The 20,029-nt window shown below is 45.7% G+C and overlaps 1 protein-coding gene across 1 annotated transcript in view; it reads right to left on the bottom strand.

Moving 5' to 3' along the window:
• Positions 1-20,029, bottom strand: part of FASTKD1 (FAST kinase domains 1) — a 179,985-nt gene that overhangs the window by 142,385 nt on the left and 17,571 nt on the right. The window contains exons 5-8 of the mRNA XM_082261782.1: positions 19,491-19,889; positions 16,677-16,787; positions 13,168-13,299; positions 5,393-5,867 (exon numbers count right to left, since the gene is read on the bottom strand). Coding sequence (XP_082117908.1) covers positions 5,393-5,867; positions 13,168-13,299; positions 16,677-16,787; positions 19,491-19,889 — 1,117 coding nt within the window. The remainder of the gene's footprint in view (positions 1-5,392; positions 5,868-13,167; positions 13,300-16,676; positions 16,788-19,490; positions 19,890-20,029) is intronic.

The raw sequence follows: 20,029 nt of genomic DNA, 5'->3' as shown, positions 1-20,029 counted from the left end.
GTCCAGCCAGGGTTGAAGAAAACCGAGCAAACGTCCCCCCACCCCAGATCGGGGTGAGGGCGTCCCTTCAGGCTGCATTGTTATGGGCAGCGGACCCGGACTGGCCGGACTTCTGCTTACCCGCCCACGGCTTCTTCTGGGAGCCTTGGCCCTTGAAGGGCTTGCCCTTATAGTGCGACCGAAAGGCACGAAAGGACCCCTGAGAGGGCCTAAACGAGGCATTCTTCTTACCACGAACAAACTTATTCTTGTGAGTTTGGGGCAAGAGAGTGCTCTTACCCCCCAGAAATACCCTTTATCAGAGTATCCAAAGATTCGCCAAAAAGGTGAGCTCCCGCGTATGGCAAATTAGCCAAAGTCTTGCGAGAGGATTGGAAAAACCACTGCATGATCCACCTGAGGCGGCACACACCAACGCTCATCAGTGGTGGGTGAAAATGGATAACGCAGTTTGAACCTACTCGGTACAGCAAAAGGCTTCTTTAAATTGCGCCATTGCTCATCAACCGCGCGCTGAAATTCCTCAGAGCAAGGAAAAACCTGCGATGTTTTGCGTTTCCTTTGCGTCCCATAAGAGGACATCAAAACAAGAGGACATGGTTCATCCTGCAAATGCAGCGTTTGCTTGATAGAAGAAAGGCACGAAAGGACCCCTGAGAGGGCCTAAACGAGGCATTCTTCTTACCACGAACAAACTTATTCTTGTGAGTTTGGGGCAAGAGAGTGCTCTTACCCCCCAGAAATACCCTTTATCAGAGTATCCAAAGATTCGCCAAAAAGGTGAGCTCCCGCGTATGGCAAATTAGCCAAAGTCTTGCGAGAGGATTGGTCGACAGACCAAAATTTCAGCCATATCAGGCGACGGTTTAATACCGCCACACTTGAAAGACGCGCAGCCAAAGAGACTAAATCTAAGTCCGCATCACACAGATACATGACACCCTGATGAATTTGATCCACCATAGCCAATGTTGTCGGCGGGGCCGAGTCAGCCACCAGGGTGCGCCTGAGCACCTGCGTCCAATCCGCAATAGCCTGGGCTGCCATAATCGAAGCAAAAATAGGCTTCAGCATAGAACCAGCAACCGTATAAGCATGACGGGCCAGAGACTCCAATCTCCTGTCCGTCGGATCCCGGAACACCGGGGAATCCTCAGCGGGGATCGCAGTGGACTTATTCAAAATCGCCACTGCATGATCCACCTGAGGCGGCACACACCAACGCTCATCAGTGGTGGGTGAAAATGGATAACGCAGTTTGAACCTACTCGGTACAGCAAAAGGCTTCTTTAAATTGCGCCATTGCTCATCAACCGCGCGCTGAAATTCCTCAGAGCAAGGAAAAACCTGCGATGTTTTGCGTTTCCTTTGCGTCCCATAAGAGGACATCAAAACAGGAGGACATGGTTCATCCTGCAAATGCAGCGTTTGCTTGATAGAAGCAACTAACTCATCCATGAGTGCAAGCTCTTCAGACGAGCCAGGGGGAGAATTATCAACCCCTTCCACCTCAGCCTCCCATTCAGACCCCACAAGGTCTAGAGATGAGTGAGACCCTGAGAAGGGCACTCCAGCCATAGCAGCCCCATCGCCCTCAGAATCAGAGGAAATAGACACTCTGGGCCGTTTTGTGGATCGATCAGCCACCAGCATCTGCACCTGAGCAGCCAAATTTGCCACAATAGTAGCCAGATCAGCCCCCTCAGGAGAAGCAGCAGCCCCTTGGCCCCCCACCAAGGTGGGAGGAAACTTGCAATCCTGAGAATCCATGCCCCAGCAATATTAGGAAAAAAGGAGCACTGTCCCTTTAAGATCGCGGCGAGCGTAGCCCCCCGCACCCACTGAATACACCGACCCCCACAGGGAGAGGAACACTGGGCAAGGAATACAGGAAAATGGAAGTAAAAACCTGGAGAGATCCACAGGCTGCTGCACCGATCGCTGTCCCAGAGCAAAAGGAAGTGATGCAAGACTGACCGCCCCTATGAAGCCTATGAGAGGCTACACAAACATGGCCGCTCGGCTGAGGATTTCCACAGGCAAATAGAAAATGGCGCCAACATGTGGCCTGATCGATCGCCGCCAAAATGGCGGTGTTTGGCGCCAAAACGCAGCGCCTTACCACACAGGACCGGCCACCCTAATTGCCGCCGAAAAAATGGCGGGTCACCGCAGCGATCGCCGCACAGCATGTCCAAAACTCAGACTGCAACATGTATTCACCCAGCAGAGCAGGAGAGCCCCCCCCCCCCTCACAGCCCACACACAGGCAGCAATTCCACACAGGAACTGACAGGGAGCTCAGCAGCCACATAGACATGCAGGGTCACACAGTCCCAGACTGACACCCAAACAGACAGGTCCCCACATAGATGCACACTTACCAGTCCGGATGGCGTGGGGAGCCTGTTCCAGCGATCAAACCGCTGCACTGAAGGACAGGGAGTGTCGCAGCCAGGACGCATAGGAACTGCGGTGCGAAACCGCATGGCGTCCAGTGAGGTAGCCACCTCACAGATAGCATCCCTGCAGCGAACAGGGATGGGTCGTTCAATGTGCCAGGGTACCCTTGGCTGAACGCTCGATGGCAGGCTGGGAAGCCCCTGGCCCTGGGATCCAGGGTGGCCAGTCCGAGACCCAGCTCCGCACGATCATCTTCATCAGAAGAAGCTAACTATTGCTGAAAATCAACAGCTAAGTAGAAGAAAGAGAAAAAAAACTCAAAATAAAATTAAAAAGAGAAAAGAAGCTGAGACTGAGAGCCCCAGCACAGGAACAGCCAGCCTACTCCTGAGCTAGGCATTAGAAACTGAGTTGGGAATGCAGGAAGCAGGGAGGTATTGACTGAGGGGACCACCCCCTAGGGGTGGGATATGTTAAAAGCTTTGATATTAACTATTTTGTTGCCTAGCTACTCCTGCGGAGCAAAGGTCAATAACCCCATTAGTGATGAATATGAAGCGGCGGCGACTGTCGGAGGACGTAAGAGAAAAGTATTTTTAGCATGCATCCAGTCCTTGAAAATAAAGTCATGAAATAACAGATGATAAGGGAGCGCCTAAGACTGGTACAGCTTGTAAAAGAGTCTGTACTAGTAGTAGCAGCAGGTTGATCTCCCAATTTTAGCAACATGCGCACCTTAAAATCAAAGAACACCAGTCCTTCTGTTTGGGATAATAAATGAGGCCTAGCTACTATCCTCATGTCGATCTGATGGTTACCTAATGCCTTACCACATCTTTACCTTTTTCTATTTGATCTCACTTCTCCACTGTTATGTCTCAAAGTTATGTTTATGACGTTTAACGTGTCCTTTTGAATATCTACTCTAGTTCTTCATGCACTGGAGCTATATTCCTTTAGGATCCAGTATCGCAATGGTTAAATTACACACCAATATTAGACTTACTTGTGTCATTTTACCTACTGATGTTTTTTTCTATTGTTCCTTACTATTTTTCTGCATTATCTATTTTCTCAATAAACTTGATTGAAACAAAAAAATAAATGAGGCCTCGGTGTCTCCTAAGGGTATATCTTCGCCCAGGGACATAAACCCCTCCATAACAGAGAAAGTTTAAATGCCCAACATGGTCATCACCTAAGTGGTTGCCATGCAGTCTATCCTAGAGCCTTAAAAAAACTGGACATGGTGCCTGGCTTGTATAGTGACTCACAAAGGTAAAGTGAATCTAAAGAGACTGGGTGAAGTAAAGCATTAATGCTGCCCGGGACCTGGAATGCATTCAAACAGTGGCGGTTCTACATGAAATTCCCTCCCGGCACCCCATGAGCACACTGGCAGCGATGAAACTGGTTTCCTTAGCTGCAATAGTGACACTCTTAAGCTTTTGAGCTTTTGAGGTCTAGCGTGAATCAAATAGCAGGTTTTGGCTGAAGAAAGAGGGTTTTTGAATCCAACAAAGTTGAGACATCCATCCTTATTAAGGACATTAGAAAAAGAAGGAGCATGCTGAGTGCAGGAAGTGTTATAGCCCCTAGGGTTGGCCTGCTTTACATGTCTTCTAGTAGGTGGCAGTATAACCCAGTTGTTCAGAATCCATGTGTCCCTCAATGGGCAATAAAGAAAACTCTTATGCTCCCTGCACTGGGGCAAGTCTAAAATGTAACCACAAAAAAAAAAAAATCTTAAAAATACTCTCACATTTTCCCTCACATTAGTTAGGAAAAAACCTTCACAAATCTACAAACGACAATTATATAACAAGTAAAACAAAAATCGAGTGGCTCATTCACAACAGGTAGCCAGTGTGAACGCACGGCTGCTGGTGTAGGTACCTCAAGGTTCCTGTATGTATCATTGTTTAAAGCTGTGATCCAAGCAGATATAAATGCACACAATGATGCCATCATACATTTGTTAACACATAAATAAATTTACTAAATGTGAGTAGTGTATCGTACAGCTGGAGGGGTCTGTACACATGCTTTGGCCGTAATGCTTTGCGACGCTGGTCAAACTCGCCAATTCACATCAATGAGGCAGCAAGACATTCTCTTGCCTTGGGGTTGTAGGCTGTAGACATTCAGAAGATGGTAGGATTTTCTCCTGCCTGGAAGCGGCTGTTTAGCCATGCTCTGAAAAATGATCTACCGTTGATTGTGAGTAAATTCAGCCTAAAGCCCCGTACACACGTACCGATCGGCCGTCTTTTGTCCCCGGGCTGTCGTGTCCGCTGAAAAGTGCAAAAGACTGCACACGAATTTTGTCTGCCGACTGCAGAAGTGATGTCATGTGATGGTTAACTTTCCCTGTGTTTTTTCTTTTCTGAGCATGCCCAGTCTTGCAAATCTGCTGTCTGTCGGGCGAATTCTGTACTGACTGGCGAACAATCGGCCGTTCTGGTGTCGGCATACAAAAATTTTAATGCTTGCACGACAGATTCTGTTCGGCCGAAAGTGTGCTGTCGGAAGCATCATACTAACAAGCCGAAAATCGGCCGATCGGTCGTCGGCCGAATCTTTTTGGCTGACAATCTGCACGTGTCTACGGGCCTTAACTCAAACTTTCAGCTCCGAAGTGAGAGACACTGTGCTAATGCAGGATCTGACTATCAATTGGCAAGGCTCAACATTTTTATTGTGTGATGCACAATGGGTGAGATTTTGCTTCTACTTTAAAAATAAAAGCAGATATTACAGAGCATTCTGAAACCTAAACATGTGAACATACAGGCTCCTCTAAGTATATTAGTGAGCCTATCTCTAGATTATGTTATTCTAGTGATGGTCAAAAAAAAAAAAAAAAATTAAAAAATATATATATATATATATATATATATATATATATATATATATATATATATTTGTGTTCAAATATCCACATGGCACCAATAGGAAAAGATCAGAAAAAGGTGACTGTAATCCTTACCTCTGCAACATTTTCCATAGTCTCCACTGCAATTTTATCTAGGATTGGCGTGCACCTTGTTAGGCTGCAAGTAATCATTCTAGACAAAGGTGAAACATTCTTATAGGTAACCTGATGTAGGAAACGCTGGCAGGTATCCAAGGTGGCATCCACAAGGACATCGTGAAACCATTGTCCCTTCATCACCTTCATCATCTCCTGTAAGAGAACATCAATGCTCCCCATATTCCTGATCTTTTCCAGTGCATGTGTGTTCATTTTTTTGTACAACTTCTTATAACTACTTTTTTCTGGGTTTTTCAACAACCATAATATGACACCATCAGCAATCTGATTTATCTGGCCCAGATTACACTGCGGAACAATTTCATCCAGCTTAAAAACAATGGCTTCATCCACGCTGCTAGGGCGCATCAGGGAGAGGGCTTGGGTCATCATGATCATATGATTTGTGATAAAACACTCCTTTAATTTGCTGTGCAAAGATAAAATAAAAACAATTCAGAAACATAATTTGATAGAAGTTAAAGCCCAAAACCCACATTTTTTACACCTTTTCTTTACAGTTACCTCACCCCCACTCCCAGCTCCAAAAAAATAAAATAAAAAACACATCCTAAAAAGGGCTCCTGTTTTCAGACTAAGGACATTATGTTATTTACATACTCTTGACCAGAATTAAAAAAGCTTTAATACAAGTCTCTGACCTCTCTAGCTGATTGTATTGTGTAGTAATTTATTCTTAAAGAGCACACAGAAGTCCATTCCTTAAGCTGTAATCACACAATAACTTTTTTCAGCACATGCAAAATCACTTCTGCACGCATTTACAAAACTCCCGAAAAACACGTGTCACACTTGGGATGCATTCAATACAACTGTGCCTATACCATACCTGACCGGTGCCACTGAAGTAGACACCACTACACCGCACAGTTAGGTTGGATTCACACATGTCTGGCCATGGGTTGGTGCCTGGGGTCTGGTGCGTGTCTGTTCACCGGTTTAGGTGCGATTCAGGTCCGAATTTATGCCTGAATTCGCACCTGAACTTGACCCAAACACGCACTGGACCCTTTTTCAATCCGGACCGTGGCCACCCCAGACAAGAGTGAACTGGTTCCATTGAGAGCCGGGTCACACTCTCCTGTCATGAATATTGGATGTGGGGAAACCCGCATCCAATTCGCATATGTGTGAACCTGGCCTTGCTCTGCCTTAGGTAGTAACTGTGTGCTTTAAGTGCAGATACTTTTAACCGTTTTTTTTTGATAGCCCGTGGTGTGTGAAACACACTCAAAAGACTTAACACCCGGTGCATAAAAAAGTGCACACACGCAGACCATGAGACACACAAAAAGTGCACAAGGTGTACACATGGCCCTCCTCCGAAGAGGAAGGGCCCTGACCCTGATCCCCCGGGGCGTGAAGCTCAGGACAGGGACTGAGGTACTCACTTAGGTCCGCCCAGCCGAAGCCAGGCAGACCCCGTTCTCCAGGGGGGACTGCCGAAACAGCCCACCCCAAGTACTAGGTGGGGCTCCTCCGAAGGGAGACCCCATGAGAGAGGGCGAACTAAGCCAGAAGGCCATATCCACCCCCTCCCAAGACTTTCAGGGCAGGCCCGAGGACCTACGCCATACTCATCGTGCAAGTGATTCAACCAAAGAGGGACAAACGTGACACACAACAAAAAAAAAAAAAAGTGGGGAAAAGGGAAGTGGAGAAGTGCTGGGTAGTGCCAAAGTGCAGGACCTTGGCAGGCCCCCCGGCCAGGAATAAAAAATTCCTCTGGTGCTGGCCAAAAGGCCCGCCCCAAGAGGCAGGTGCTGAAAAGTGTGATGGTGCAGTGACCAAGGTGCCGAAAAACTCAGGTGAGCTGCCCCTCACCAGTGAGAATTAAGGCACCCCTGGGCTGCCACCCCATTTTTTTTTTTTTTTTTTTTTAAAGCCCGTAGAGTGTGCAACACACTCAAAAGACTCCACCCGGTGCATAAAAAAGTGCACACACACAAAGTGAGAACACAAAAAAGCACAGGGTGTGCAACAACGTATGGTCTTCCCTCCGAAGAGGTAGGACCCGAAACCTCAATCCCCCGGGGCGCAAGACTCCTGACAGGGACATAAGGTACTCATGGTCTGTCTGGCCGAAACCAGACCGACCCCGTTCTTCAGGGGGACTGCCGAAACAGCCCCCACCGAGTACTAAGTAGGGCTCCCCCGAAGGGAGACCCCATGGGAGAGGGCGAACTAAGCCAAAAGGCCATATCCACCCCCTCCCAAGACTTAAGGCTGGGCCCGAGGACCCACACACTCCAGTCTGTGCAAATAAAGAAAAAAGGTGACAGTGCAGTGACGGACTCCAAAGAAAAAGACAAACAAACACAAAGGTGGGGAAAGGGAAGTGGGGAAAGTGCGATGGTGCCATGTGAGGGACCAAGGCAGGCCTTCCAGCCGGAATAAAAAATTCCTCTGGTGCAAGCCAAAAGGCCTGTCCCAAGAGGCAGGTGTGAAAAAGGTGTGCATGTGCAGTGACCAAGGTGCCAAAAGAACTCACAGCGAGCTGCCCCTCACCAGTGAGAAGTTAAGGCACCCCTGGGCTGCCACCCCAGGGGCACTTACACTACGGGCTTTTTCAATCTCAGCCCCCGGCCAGACCAAATGTAGCCTATCCCCACCAGCAGACATCAGAACCTGGACAGCTTGGGGAGAGCTTACCTACCACTGGGGACAGGCCCTCTACAAGCCAGATCAACCCAGGAGAGAAAGCCCCCCCTCGCCATCCTGTTCCTCAGCCCATTACATCCAGGAGCAGTTCCACCGGCCCCCCCGAACCGGCTTTCCGCCCCCTTCAAACTGGTTAGGACAGTTCAACCCATTCGAATCAGAAGGCGGCGGGCCCCACATGCTTTCCCAGATGACCTACTCCCCATACCTCAATGTTTAGAGCGCTCCGGGTTTCGGTCATACTGGTACTAGCTAAGGCCCATACCAACTGATAAGAACAGATACTACACTTGATCTTAGCCAAAAGGCCGAGAAGCGATAAAAGATACTTTTAACTGTTTTTTTTTTTTACTTTTAACTGTTTTTTTTTTTTTTTTTTTAAGCCCGTAGCGTGTGAAACACACTCAAAAGACTTCACCCGGTGCATAAAAAAGTGCACACACACAAACCTGAGGAACACAAAAAGTGCACAGGGTGTGCGAACACAGATGGTCTTCCCTCCGAAGAGGTAGGACCCGAACCTCGATCCCCCGGGGCGCAAAACTCCTGACAGGGATTTAAGGTACTCATGGTCTGTCTGGCCGAAACCAGACCGACCCCGTTCTTCAGGGGGACTGCCGAAGCAGCCCCCACCGAGTACTAAGTGGGGCTCCCCCGAAGGGAGACCCCATGAGAGAGGGCGAACTAAGCCAAAAGGCCATATCCACCCCCTCCCAAGACTCAAGGCAGGGCCCGAGGACCCACACCCTACAATTCGTGCAGTGAAAAAAAGGTGATAGAAAGTGACAAACTACAAAGAAAAAAGCACACACAAACAAAAAGGTGGTGGGGAAAGGGAAGTGGAGAAGTGAATTAGTGCCCTTGTGAAAATACAAGGGCAGGCCTTCCGGCCGGAATAAAAATTCCTCTGGTCGAAGCCAAAAGGCCTTGCCCAAGAGGCAGGTGCTTAAAAAAGTGTGTAGGTGCAGTGACCATGGTGCCGAAAAACTCAAGGCGAGCTGCCCCTCACCAGTGAGAATTAAGGCACCCCTGGGCTGCCACCCCAGGGGCACATACACTACGGGCTTTTTCTACCCCGGCCCAAAGGCCAGACCAAGTGTAGCCCTATCCTAACAGGAGGCATCAGAACTTTAGACAGCTTAGGGTGAGCCTGCCTTCAACTGGGGACAAGCCTTTTGCAAGGCCAGATTCAACCCAGGAGGAAAGGCCCTCCCACCGCCATCCGCCGTTCCTTACCAATCACATCAAGGAGCAGTACTAACTGGTCATGGAACAACCCAGTTTTCTCGCTCCCTTCAAACTGGTAGGGGCAGACCCATTCAAATCAGGAGGCACTGGAACCATCCGGCTTTCTCTGGTTTGGCCTACTCCGGTCCTCCAGTTACGCCCAGAGCGCCCGGTTAACTTCGGCCACCACCGATACTAACCATCAGGTTCCATACCAACTGATAAGAACAGATACTACACTTGATCTTAGCCAAAAGGCCGAGAAGCGATAAAAGATACTTTTAACTGTTTTTTTTTTTTTTTTTTTTTAAGCCCGAAGCGTGTGAATCACACTCAAAAAAGACTTAGCACCCGGTGCATAAAAAAGTGCACACACACAAACGTGAACACACAAAAACTGCACAGGGTGTGCGAAATGGTCTGGCCTCCGAAGAGGTTGGACCTATACCTTGATCCCCCGGGGCGCAAGACTCCTGACAGGGACTGAGGTACTTCCTATGGTTTGCCTGGCCGAGACCTGGCAAACCCCGTTCTTCAGGGGGACTGCCGAAACAGCCCACCCCAAGTACTGGGTGGGACTCCCCCGAAGGGAGACCCCCATGAGAGAGGGCGAACTAAGCCAAAAGGCCATGTCCACCCCCTCCCAAGACTTTCAAGGTAGGCCCAGAGACCCACACCGTACTCGTCGTGCAGGAAGAGAAGAGTGAAAGTGAAGTGACACACCACAAAGAAAAATACACACAAACGAAAAGGTGGGGAAGGGGGAGTGGAGGAGTGAATTAGTGCCTAAGTGAAAAACAAAGGCAGGCCTTCCGGCCGGAATAAAAATTCCTCTGGTCGAAGCCAAAAGGCCTTGCCCAAGAGGCAGGTGCTTAAAAAAGTGTGTAGGTGCAGTGACCATGGTGCCGAAAAACTCAAGGCGAGCTGCCCCTCACCAGTGAGAATTAAGGCACCCCTGGGCTGCCACCCCAGGGGCACATACACTACGGGCTTTTTCTACCCCGGGCCTAAGGCCAGACCGAGTGTAGCCCTAACCTACCAGGAGGCATCAGAACTTTAGACAGCTTAGGGTGAGCCTGCCTTCAACTGGGGACAAGCCTTTTGCAAGGCCAGATTCAACCCAGGAGGAAAGGCCCTCCCACCGCCATCCGCCTTTCCTTACCAATCACATCCAAGAGCAGTACTAACTGGCCACAGATCCAGTTTTCTCGCTCCCTTCAAACTGGTAGGGGTGGACCCATTCAAATCAGGAAGGCAATGGAACCATCCGGCTTTCTCTGGTTTGGCCTACTCCGGTCCTCCAGTTACGCCCAGAGCGCCCCGGTTAACTTCGGCCACCACCGATACTAACCATCAGGTTCCATACCAACTGATAAGAACAGATACTACACTTGATCTTAGCCAAAAGGCCGAGAAGCGATAAAAGATACTTTTAACTGTTTTTTTTTTTTTTTTTAAGCCGTAGCGTGTGAAACACACTCAAAAGACTTACACCCGGTGCATAAAAAAGTGCACACACGCAAACGTGAGACGCACAAAAAAGTGCACAAGGCGTACACACATGGCCCTCCTCCGAAGAGGAAGGGCCCTAACCCTGATCCCCCGGGGCGCGAAGCTCCTGACAGGGACTGAGGTACTCACTTAGGTCCGCCCAGCCAAAGCCGGGCAGACCCCGTTCTCCAGGGGGACTGCCGAAACAGCCCACCCCGAGTACTAGGTGGGGCTCCCCCGAAGGGAGACCCCATGAGAGGGGGCGAACTAAGCCAAAAGGCCATATCCACCCCCTCACAAGACTTTCAGGGCAGGCCCGAGGACCTACGCCATACTCATCGTGCAAGTGACAATACAACCAAAAAGGGACACACGTGAACACACAAACAAAGAAAAAACAGAGTGGGGAAAGGGGAAGTGGAGAAGTGCTGGGTAGTGCCTAAGTGCAAGACCTCGGCAGGCCCCCCGGCCAGGAATAAAAAATTCCTCTGGTGTTGGCCAAAAGGCCCACCCCAAGAGGCAGGTGCAGAAAAAGTGTGATGGTGCAGTGACCAAGGTGCCACAAAAACTCAGGTGAGCTGCCCCTCACCAGTGAAATTGAGGCACCCCTGGGCTGCCACCCCAGGGGCACGTACACCACGTGCTCTTTCAGACTAAGCCCAAGATACTTTTAACTGTTTTTTTTTTTTTTTTTTTGGTGGTGCAGCAGGCTACACAAGAAAACATAATAGGACTCTACTTTCTTTAAAGCAATTGTTCCCTTCCCCCTCCCACACCTGTCCCCATCATTGCGGCCAGCTTTATTTTACCTGGTTTAGGTTTAGTTGAAATGTTGCAGAAGAAGAAATCAAACTTCAAATTTCTATGCAACATTTATTTAGAAGAGCATGCTGTTATATGACAATTTTATATCGTTCCAAGTGGTCACCCTGCTGCTTTCTGATAACAGGAGGTCATCCACTCGGCACAGGCGCCATTCAGAGAATGATTTGCATCATCTGAATAAATGCAAAGTGTTCTCTGATTGGACCGAGGTGGAGAGGCAGGGATGTGATATCACACTTTCCACCTCTTCCAATTAGAGGACACTTAACATTCATTCAGAATATGCAAAGCATTTTCTAAATGGCGCCCGCGCAGAGTGAGACCTCCTGTGTTCAGAATACAGCAGGGCAGTCGCTCACCAAGGGACCCAGAAGCAAGTGGAGATCACTGGAGTAGCAATGTTTACTTCAGTGGTTTCCAGCTTCCCAGGGGTCATTGGCCAGGTATGGTATATGCATAGTTATACTGGTCCAAGCTGGACCAGTGTCATTATCCAAAATAGATTAATATCCAGAATTCAAGTTTAAAGAAGCATGATTAGTTTTGAAAACTGTCATATAACAGAATGCCGTTATAAATAAAGGTAACATGAAGAACTTCTTCGGCAACATATTTCAGCTGAACCTAAACTAGGAAAAATAAAGCAAGCCACAATGAAGGTGACAGCGGTGGGAGGGGGAGAAAACAATCAGTTCATAGAGTCCTATTATGTTTTTTTTGTCTGCTGGGCCACCAACAGTTAAAGTATCTGCACCAAAAGCACAGTTACCATTTAAACTTTCTAAAATCAACATGAACTATCTTTAATCCTTATACTGCTAGCATTAGTAGTTCGATAGGCAAGGATAGTTTTTTTTTTTTTTTTACATTTCTTCAGCCTCTTCGAATAAGCCTAACCATAGTGAAACGCATCAGAACATGGCTTGGGGGGGGGGGGGGTGTTATGTTGGAAGCCAACTGATTTGATGAAACTTCATGGTTAGACTTTATGGAACTGCGACTTTGTTCTTGATTTTTACTGTATGTGCCGAGCAGAGTGAGCTGCTAAAGCCAACACCCAGTGCAGAGGGGGACCAGAGAAATATTCTCTGGACCTGGAGTGGTGAAGTTTTTTCTCTAGGTCTACAGTAGGTCAAAAGGATGTCATACACCCCAGGAGTCTTCATGTTTTTTTTTTCATCATGGAGGAGAAGAGGAGGGGCTCTCTAAACTAAGCACACCCTCCTGTTGGCATGCCTGAGCTAAGGGCAGATGAATTCCATAGAGTAAATCGTACATTAATCATCTGCCCTTACTCAACATAGCCATGGCTTGAAATGCTAGAGAGTGTTTTTTGAAAATGATCTCTCAGCAAAATAAAAGTATGGAGACATGGATGAATGGGCGAGTTTACTGAATTAAATAGGGTTTTTTGTTTGCGGAGCTCCAAAAGTTAAGTTCCTCTTTAACTATTCTGCAGTTTATACTTCAACTAATGAGACACAAAAAGACAACTTCATACTTACCATATTAAGTGCTGTTGTAAATTTGCAAACAATTCATAATTTTGGCATGACAAAGATACCACTGCCTTTGCTATTATGCATAGATGTGGTGGCTTGTAGAGATCCAAATTTTTCATTATCATGGAACAAATTCTAAAAAAACAGATTAAGAGAAAAACTCAAAACACAGCAAAATGGTTCATCATCTCCAAACCATTAAAGTAGTATTACAGGCAAAAAACATATCAGTAGAACACCAGCAATGTAAATAGCACCTCTGTGGACAGTATTTCAAGGGACACAGTCACTGTACTAAAAGGTTATTCAGGAAACTTACTATCATGTTTAAAGTGGACAGTATGTGAACCCTAAATGTATGTAAGGGCCTTTTCACACTGCTCTGTAACACAAATCGCAGTAAAGACGCATATGCATTTTTACCATGATTTTTCTGTGTTTCAGATGCGTTTCCTGTGCGTTTCTGGTCTGTTTTGGGGTTGCCTACACCTGTAAGAAATGGACATGGGGCTAAAAAAAATAAAAAAAAAAAAACACACAAAAACCGCAAATTGCGGTGCCGTTTTAATGCAATTTTACTTGATTTCAATGGGAAGCTGAGTTTTTGGTGCAGTTTTCAAAACCGCACCAAGGATGCAGCATTCGTAACTTTTTAAAATGCATCCCACCTGTAACGCAGTGGTATGAAGAGTCCCATAGGATTTAAAGGAAACATTTTTCTTATACAGGTCAGCTCTATTGCTCTGTGCGTCGTTTAGTGCAGTGGTTCTGAATTCCGGTCCTCGGGACCCACTAACAGGCCAGATTTTAAGTATTACCTTGGGGGATGCAGACTAGAATACTGCAATCACTGAGCAGCAAATGAGATCACCTGTGATGTAATTTAGTTATCTTGCAAACCTGGCCTGTTGGTGGGTCCCGAGGACCGGAGTTGAGAACCACTGGTTTAGTGCAATAGCCAGCAGGGGCGTGTGCAGTCATTGGCCAGAGGGGGGAGCCAATCAGCGGGTCCACCGGCCACCCGCGATCAATCCCCAGAGAGACAGAACGGTAGTCTGCCAATGTAAACAAGGCAGACCGCCATTCTGTCAGAGATGAACACAGTGATCTTGTGTTCCTGCTATTTAGGAACACGGATCTCTGTGTTCATATTGTGAGTTCATCCCCACGCAGTTAGAAAGCACCCCCTAGGGACACGCTTAACCCTTTGATCACCCCTGGTATTAACCCCTTCCCTGCCAATGTCATTAGTACAGAAACAGTGCAAATTTTTAGCACCGATTACTGTAGTAATGTCACTGGTTCCCTCAAAAATGTCAGTTAGGTGTCTGATCTGTCTGCCACAATGTCACTGTCCCGCTATAAATCGCTGATCGCCGCCATTACAAATAAAAAATATAAAACAAATAAAAATACCATAAAGCTATACCTTAGTTTGTAGACGCGAAAACTTTTGCGCAAACCAATCATTATACACTTATTAGAATTTTTTTTTTTTTTTAATAAAAACATGTAGCAGAATATATAATCGGCCTAAATTAATAAAGAAATTCGATTTTTATAATTTTTTTATTGGATGAGTTTTATAGCAGAAAGTAAAAAATGTTTGTTTTTTCAAAATGGTTGGTCTTTTTTTGTTTCTAGCGCAAAAAATAAAACTGCAGAGGTGATCAAATACCACCAAAAGAGAGTTCTATTTGTGGGAAAAAAAAGGACATTGGGTACAGCGTCGCATGACCGCGCAATTGTCAGTTAAAATAATGCAGTGCTGTATCGCAAAAAAGGCCTGGTCATTAAGGGGGTAAAGCCTTCCAGTCCAGAAGTGGTTAAAAAGTGTAAAAACACCCGTTGATCTGGTCAAAAATTCACATGTGCCCAGTGACCTGTTCTCTCTGCCTGTGTTATCTCTAGTCTAATCTCCTTATTCTTATCTTGGACTACACAATGACTGGCCTTTAAACTTTATTTGATCAGAGAGTGGGAGTGGTTGAGTAGTTTTGCAAGAGACACTGGAAGAGCGGACATCAGCTAGTTCACAAAAATGCAGTGTACTATCACAACAGGAGCTCTCTGCATTTCTGGCAAATCAGCGGATATTATTTTGAACTTGCAGGGCTTTTTTTGCTGCATGGATATATAAAAAAAAAAAAAAAAAAAAAGTTAGACACAAGTGACAAGAATTCATATAGTCTTGACAAATTATGGACTTATTTTGCTTAATGCAGTGATTTTCTATGATTTTTAGCTATAACTAGTAGCCTTAATGCAGTATTTTTTCTGATTGAGGCATTTCATAAAAAAATACCACATTATGACCACTAGATAGGACAGGTAATCATTGAAAGTCACTTTGGTAAGCAAAATTCGGTCAGAATGATAAGCGTCTGTTTAATAAATTCTGTCCAGGATCAGAGTATAATGCTGCTAAAATTTATGGAAGTGGTACTATAACAGTCAATGTTGACAAGCGGTATATTGTTAACCACTTTCTACCTGCCTGCCGTCAAATCGCGGCGGAGCGGTGTAGCTATTGTTCTGGGACGCTGTCATATGGCGGCGCACCAGAACAGCGGAGCGGCGATCGTGACCGCGCCGTGTGGCTAGGACACGGCGCGACCCCGATCTCAGTAAAGAGTCAATGACATGACTCTTTACCCGTGTGATCAGCTGTGTCCAATCACAGCCGGTCACATGTAAATGAGGAAGTGCCGTTATTCGGCTCTCCTTGCCTCACACTGTCAGTGTGTGGGGCAAGGGGAGCCGATCAGCGGCTCCTCCTCCGCCCACAGTGCCCGCCATCAGTGCCCATAGTGCTGCCAGTCAGTGCCCACTCATCTAGGCACTGACTGGCAGCACTATGGGCACTGATTGTGAGCACTGATGGTGCTGCCCATCAGTGCCACCCATCGGTGTCCATCAGTGCTGCGTGTCAGTGCCCATCAGTGCCACCTCAGTGCCCATCAGTGCCACCCCTCAGTGCGGCATATTAGTACCTCTTCATCAGTGCCATCTCATCAGTGCCCATTAGTGCCACCTCATCAGTGCGGCCTATCAGTGCCCATCAGTGCCGCCTTATCAGCGCACATCAGTGAAGGAGAAAAATGATTTATTTTCAAAATTTACTCACAGAAAATAAGAAAAACTTTTTTTTGTTTTCAAAATTTTGTCTTTTTTCTTTTTTTTGTAAGAAATAAAAACCCCAGTGGTGATTAAATACCACCAAAAGAAAGCTCTATTTGTGTGAAAAAAATGATAAATATTTCATATGGGTACAGTGTAGCATGACCGTGCAATTGTCATTCAAAGTGTGGCAGCGCTGAAAGCAGAAAATTGGCCTGGGCAGGAAGGGGGTGAAACTGCACTGTAGGCAAGTGGTTAAAATAGCCAGATTGCAAAACTGTATAACAAGCTTACCTTGTACACCTTTGTATAGTCTTTTGGAGACTAGAGTTGTTTAATTGACAAAAAAAAAAAAAATGGCATCAGCAGATCTAGCTGAAAATAAAACTTACGTGTGAATCAGGATGGGATTTCTACATCTGGCTACAGCCATGCTTTTCAGAACTTCCAATAATCGCATGTAATGAATTTTATCTGCCAAACCCAAAAGACTGTTTTCAAGTCTGGTGGGGAAAAAAAAAAATAATAACATAAAAACATCATAAAAACTACAAGCTGCAATAGATATAGCTAATCAGGAATTACTGGTCAAAACAAATCTGCTTATTTGCCCTTTAAAAATGATCTGTCATCTACAAACAACAGTACATGACAGTATAGGTAAACCCATGCTTTAGAAACCAAACACCCGTAAGGAGATTTATCAAAGAATCTTAAAAAACCACATGGCTCCAGTGTGCATCATATGGGTTACCAGCCCCACATTTCACTACCTTTAAAATCTATAAAGTGATTCTTACAAAGACTGGAATTGAAGTGTGTATGTCTATGGGGCATTACCCAGCACGGACATTCTGAAATGGCTATGCAGCCCCAGCAGCCCACATCCAAAGATCACAAGAGCTATGTGGTTTAGGCAAGTATATCTTAAAAGATAAGAGGATAGTCCTTTAAATAGTCACTAGCAAAAGTATGCTCATTCCAGGACAGGCAAGGTTGGGGATATTAGTTAGTCAAGTGTATTGGCCAGGAAGGAATGAATGTTATTGGAGTGTTTGGGTTACAAATTGAGGGAGGGATGTATATCATTGGAGGTTGGAAGATGAAGCAGCTGCGGAAGAATGAATGTCAATGTTTGTGATGGTAGGTTTCTATGACGGAATCAATGTCAGCAGGGGGAAGGGGTGGATGTCAGTGGAAGGGTGAGTGAAGAGACTGGTAAGGGAAGGATGTCAGCAAAAAAAGGGGAGGTTTCTTTCAAAGCATAGATATCAGTGAATGGAGAAGGTGAAGTGGTCAGGGTAGGGAGAAGGGGAAGTGGTCAGTGTAGGGATGGATGTTAGAAGAAGGATGAGGCAGTGAGGAATGGATGTCAGTGGAGGAAGAGTGAGGTGGATGTCAGCAGAGGAGTGAAGGATGAAGGGGCCAGGGAGGAATTAATATCTGGTGGTTGGGTATATCTCACTGGAAGAAATGGATGTCAGTGGAGGGGTGAGGTGGTCAGGAAGGAATGCATGTTAGCAGATGGGAGAAGGATGAAGGTTCTGGAGAGGGATTAACCACTTAAGCCCCGGAGGATTTGGCTGCTAAAAGACCAGGGTTTTTTTTGCGATTTTTTACTGCGTGACTTTAACGGACAATTGCGCGGTTGTGCGACGCTGTACCTAAACGAATTTGATGTCCTTTTTTCCCACAAACAGAGCTTTCTTTTGGTGGTATTTGATCACCTGTGCGATTTTTTGATCATGCGCTATAAACAAAAAAAAGAGCGTCAATTTTGCAAAAATAACAATATTTTTCACATTTTTTTATATGAAATTCCCCAAAAAAAATGTAAAAATCTAAATTTTTTAACATTTTCGGCCAATTTGTTTTATGCTACATATGTTTGGTAAAAAAAAAAAAAAAAAAAAAAAAAAAAAAAAAAAAAAAAAAAAAAAAAAAAAAAAAAATCGCAAAAAGCGTATTTTGATTGGTTTGCGCAAAAGTTATCGCGTTTACTAACAAAGGGAAAGATTTTTGGTGTTTTGTTTTTTAACGCGTAATGGCGGCGATCTGCGATTTTTTTTTGCGGTACTGCGACATTGGGGCAGACAGATCGGACCCTTGACTGACATTTTTGACACTTTTGGGGTTACCAGTGACATTACTGCAGTAATCAGGGCTATACATATGCACTGTTACTGCAAAAATGACACTGGCAGGGAAGGGGTTAACTGTATTGGAGAGGGAGGGGTTAAGTGTGTCCTAGGGGCGTGTTTCTAACTGTAAAGGGACATGGCTATTGGTGTAAAAACAAAGATCAACGGTCCTACATAGTAGAACCGTCTGATCTTCATTTTTACACAGGGGAGAATGGCAGACGGCTTGATTACATAAGCCATCCGCCTTTCTCCCTTCACCGGAGCGATCGTGAGTGACCGGCGGACGATCGGGTCCGCCGGTCACACGCACTGACTTGTCAGTGAACGAGCTGGGGCGGGCGCGCGCCCGCCCGCATTTGGCTCACAAGTCAGTGACAGGCGAGTGACGTACCCCTACGTCACTCTGCCTGGCCGGGGCTGACCGCCGCAGTATATAGTCGTGCGGCGGTCGGCAACCGGTTAATTTCAGGTGGTCAGGTGAGGCTCACTGGGAGGATTAGATGTAAGTGAAGGAGAGGCAAACATAGTACAGGGAGTGGAAGTTGGCACCCTAGAACAGGAAGTGTGTTACTGGAAAGATCAATTGGTGGAAATCAAGAAAGAAGGATGGGAAATGGAAACTCATGCAGCCACAGTTTAGGACTTGTAAGCTGCAATACATTAAATTTTAGGATCTTGGGTTTAGATCTTCAGTAACACACTGCTCTGTGCATAGCACTGAAAGTAGGCCAGTTACAGGAGCAGGGGTTGAAGATTCAAAAATTTCCGAACAAAAAAAAAAGTAGCCAGCTGCTTAGACAGAGATTTACTAAAACTGGTGTACACAAAATCTGGTGTAGCTGTGCATAGTAACCAATCAGCATAGAGGCTTGATTGTCAAAGCCTAATTGAAAAATCTGAGGTTAGAAGCGGATTGGTTACTATACGTAGCTGCACAAGATTCTATGTGAACCAGTTTTATTAAATTTCCTCCATAGAAAAGAAATAGGATTATTATTATTTGGAAGATATGATAAAAAAAAGCCATTTGTAATCCTTTTAACCTTGGCTTAAAATCCCCACCTTTCTCTTGTCTCTTGTGAAGTCAAAGGTAGCAATATACAAAATATTTTGGTGAAATCTTCAGTATTGTTACACAGCTCCAATAGCTCAAGCAATCTTGACTTTACCATTACTAGAACTTCAGAGTGGTTAAAGTCTAGAGACAGGTACAATTCAAAGAGAACACAAAATGTTTTCAAATCTGCTCGCTTCATCTTCTGGACAATAATTCTGACACATTTTTCCTCTATGGATGGATTAATAGAGCCCATGTTTTCTGCAAAAGCAACAATTCTTTGCATGGTATGTACACTAACTGGTTCTTCTCCTCCTAATAGAGAATCTGCCTTTGTGATTAGTCGATGCTGTAGTCTTGTTGAATAGAAAGGCTGTAAGCGGATCATCAGAACGGAGAGGACTCTGAAAAAGAAGGGATAGTTTTCAGTACATACTGAATGTCAGGCAAAAAGAAAAACTAAAAGATGGACATCACCTACAAAGTTGTAATTTTTTTAAATGTAAAAATAAGTCTATGGACACTTAAGCAGATGCGCACAAGA

Source organism: Pelophylax lessonae (genome assembly GCF_965119305.1).
Source record: "Pelophylax lessonae genome assembly, chromosome: 6".
In the NCBI taxonomy this organism is placed as follows: domain Eukaryota; kingdom Metazoa; phylum Chordata; class Amphibia; order Anura; family Ranidae; genus Pelophylax; species Pelophylax lessonae.
The sequence above is the reverse complement of the archived record's forward strand: the minus strand, read 5'-3'. Positions and strand labels throughout refer to the sequence as shown.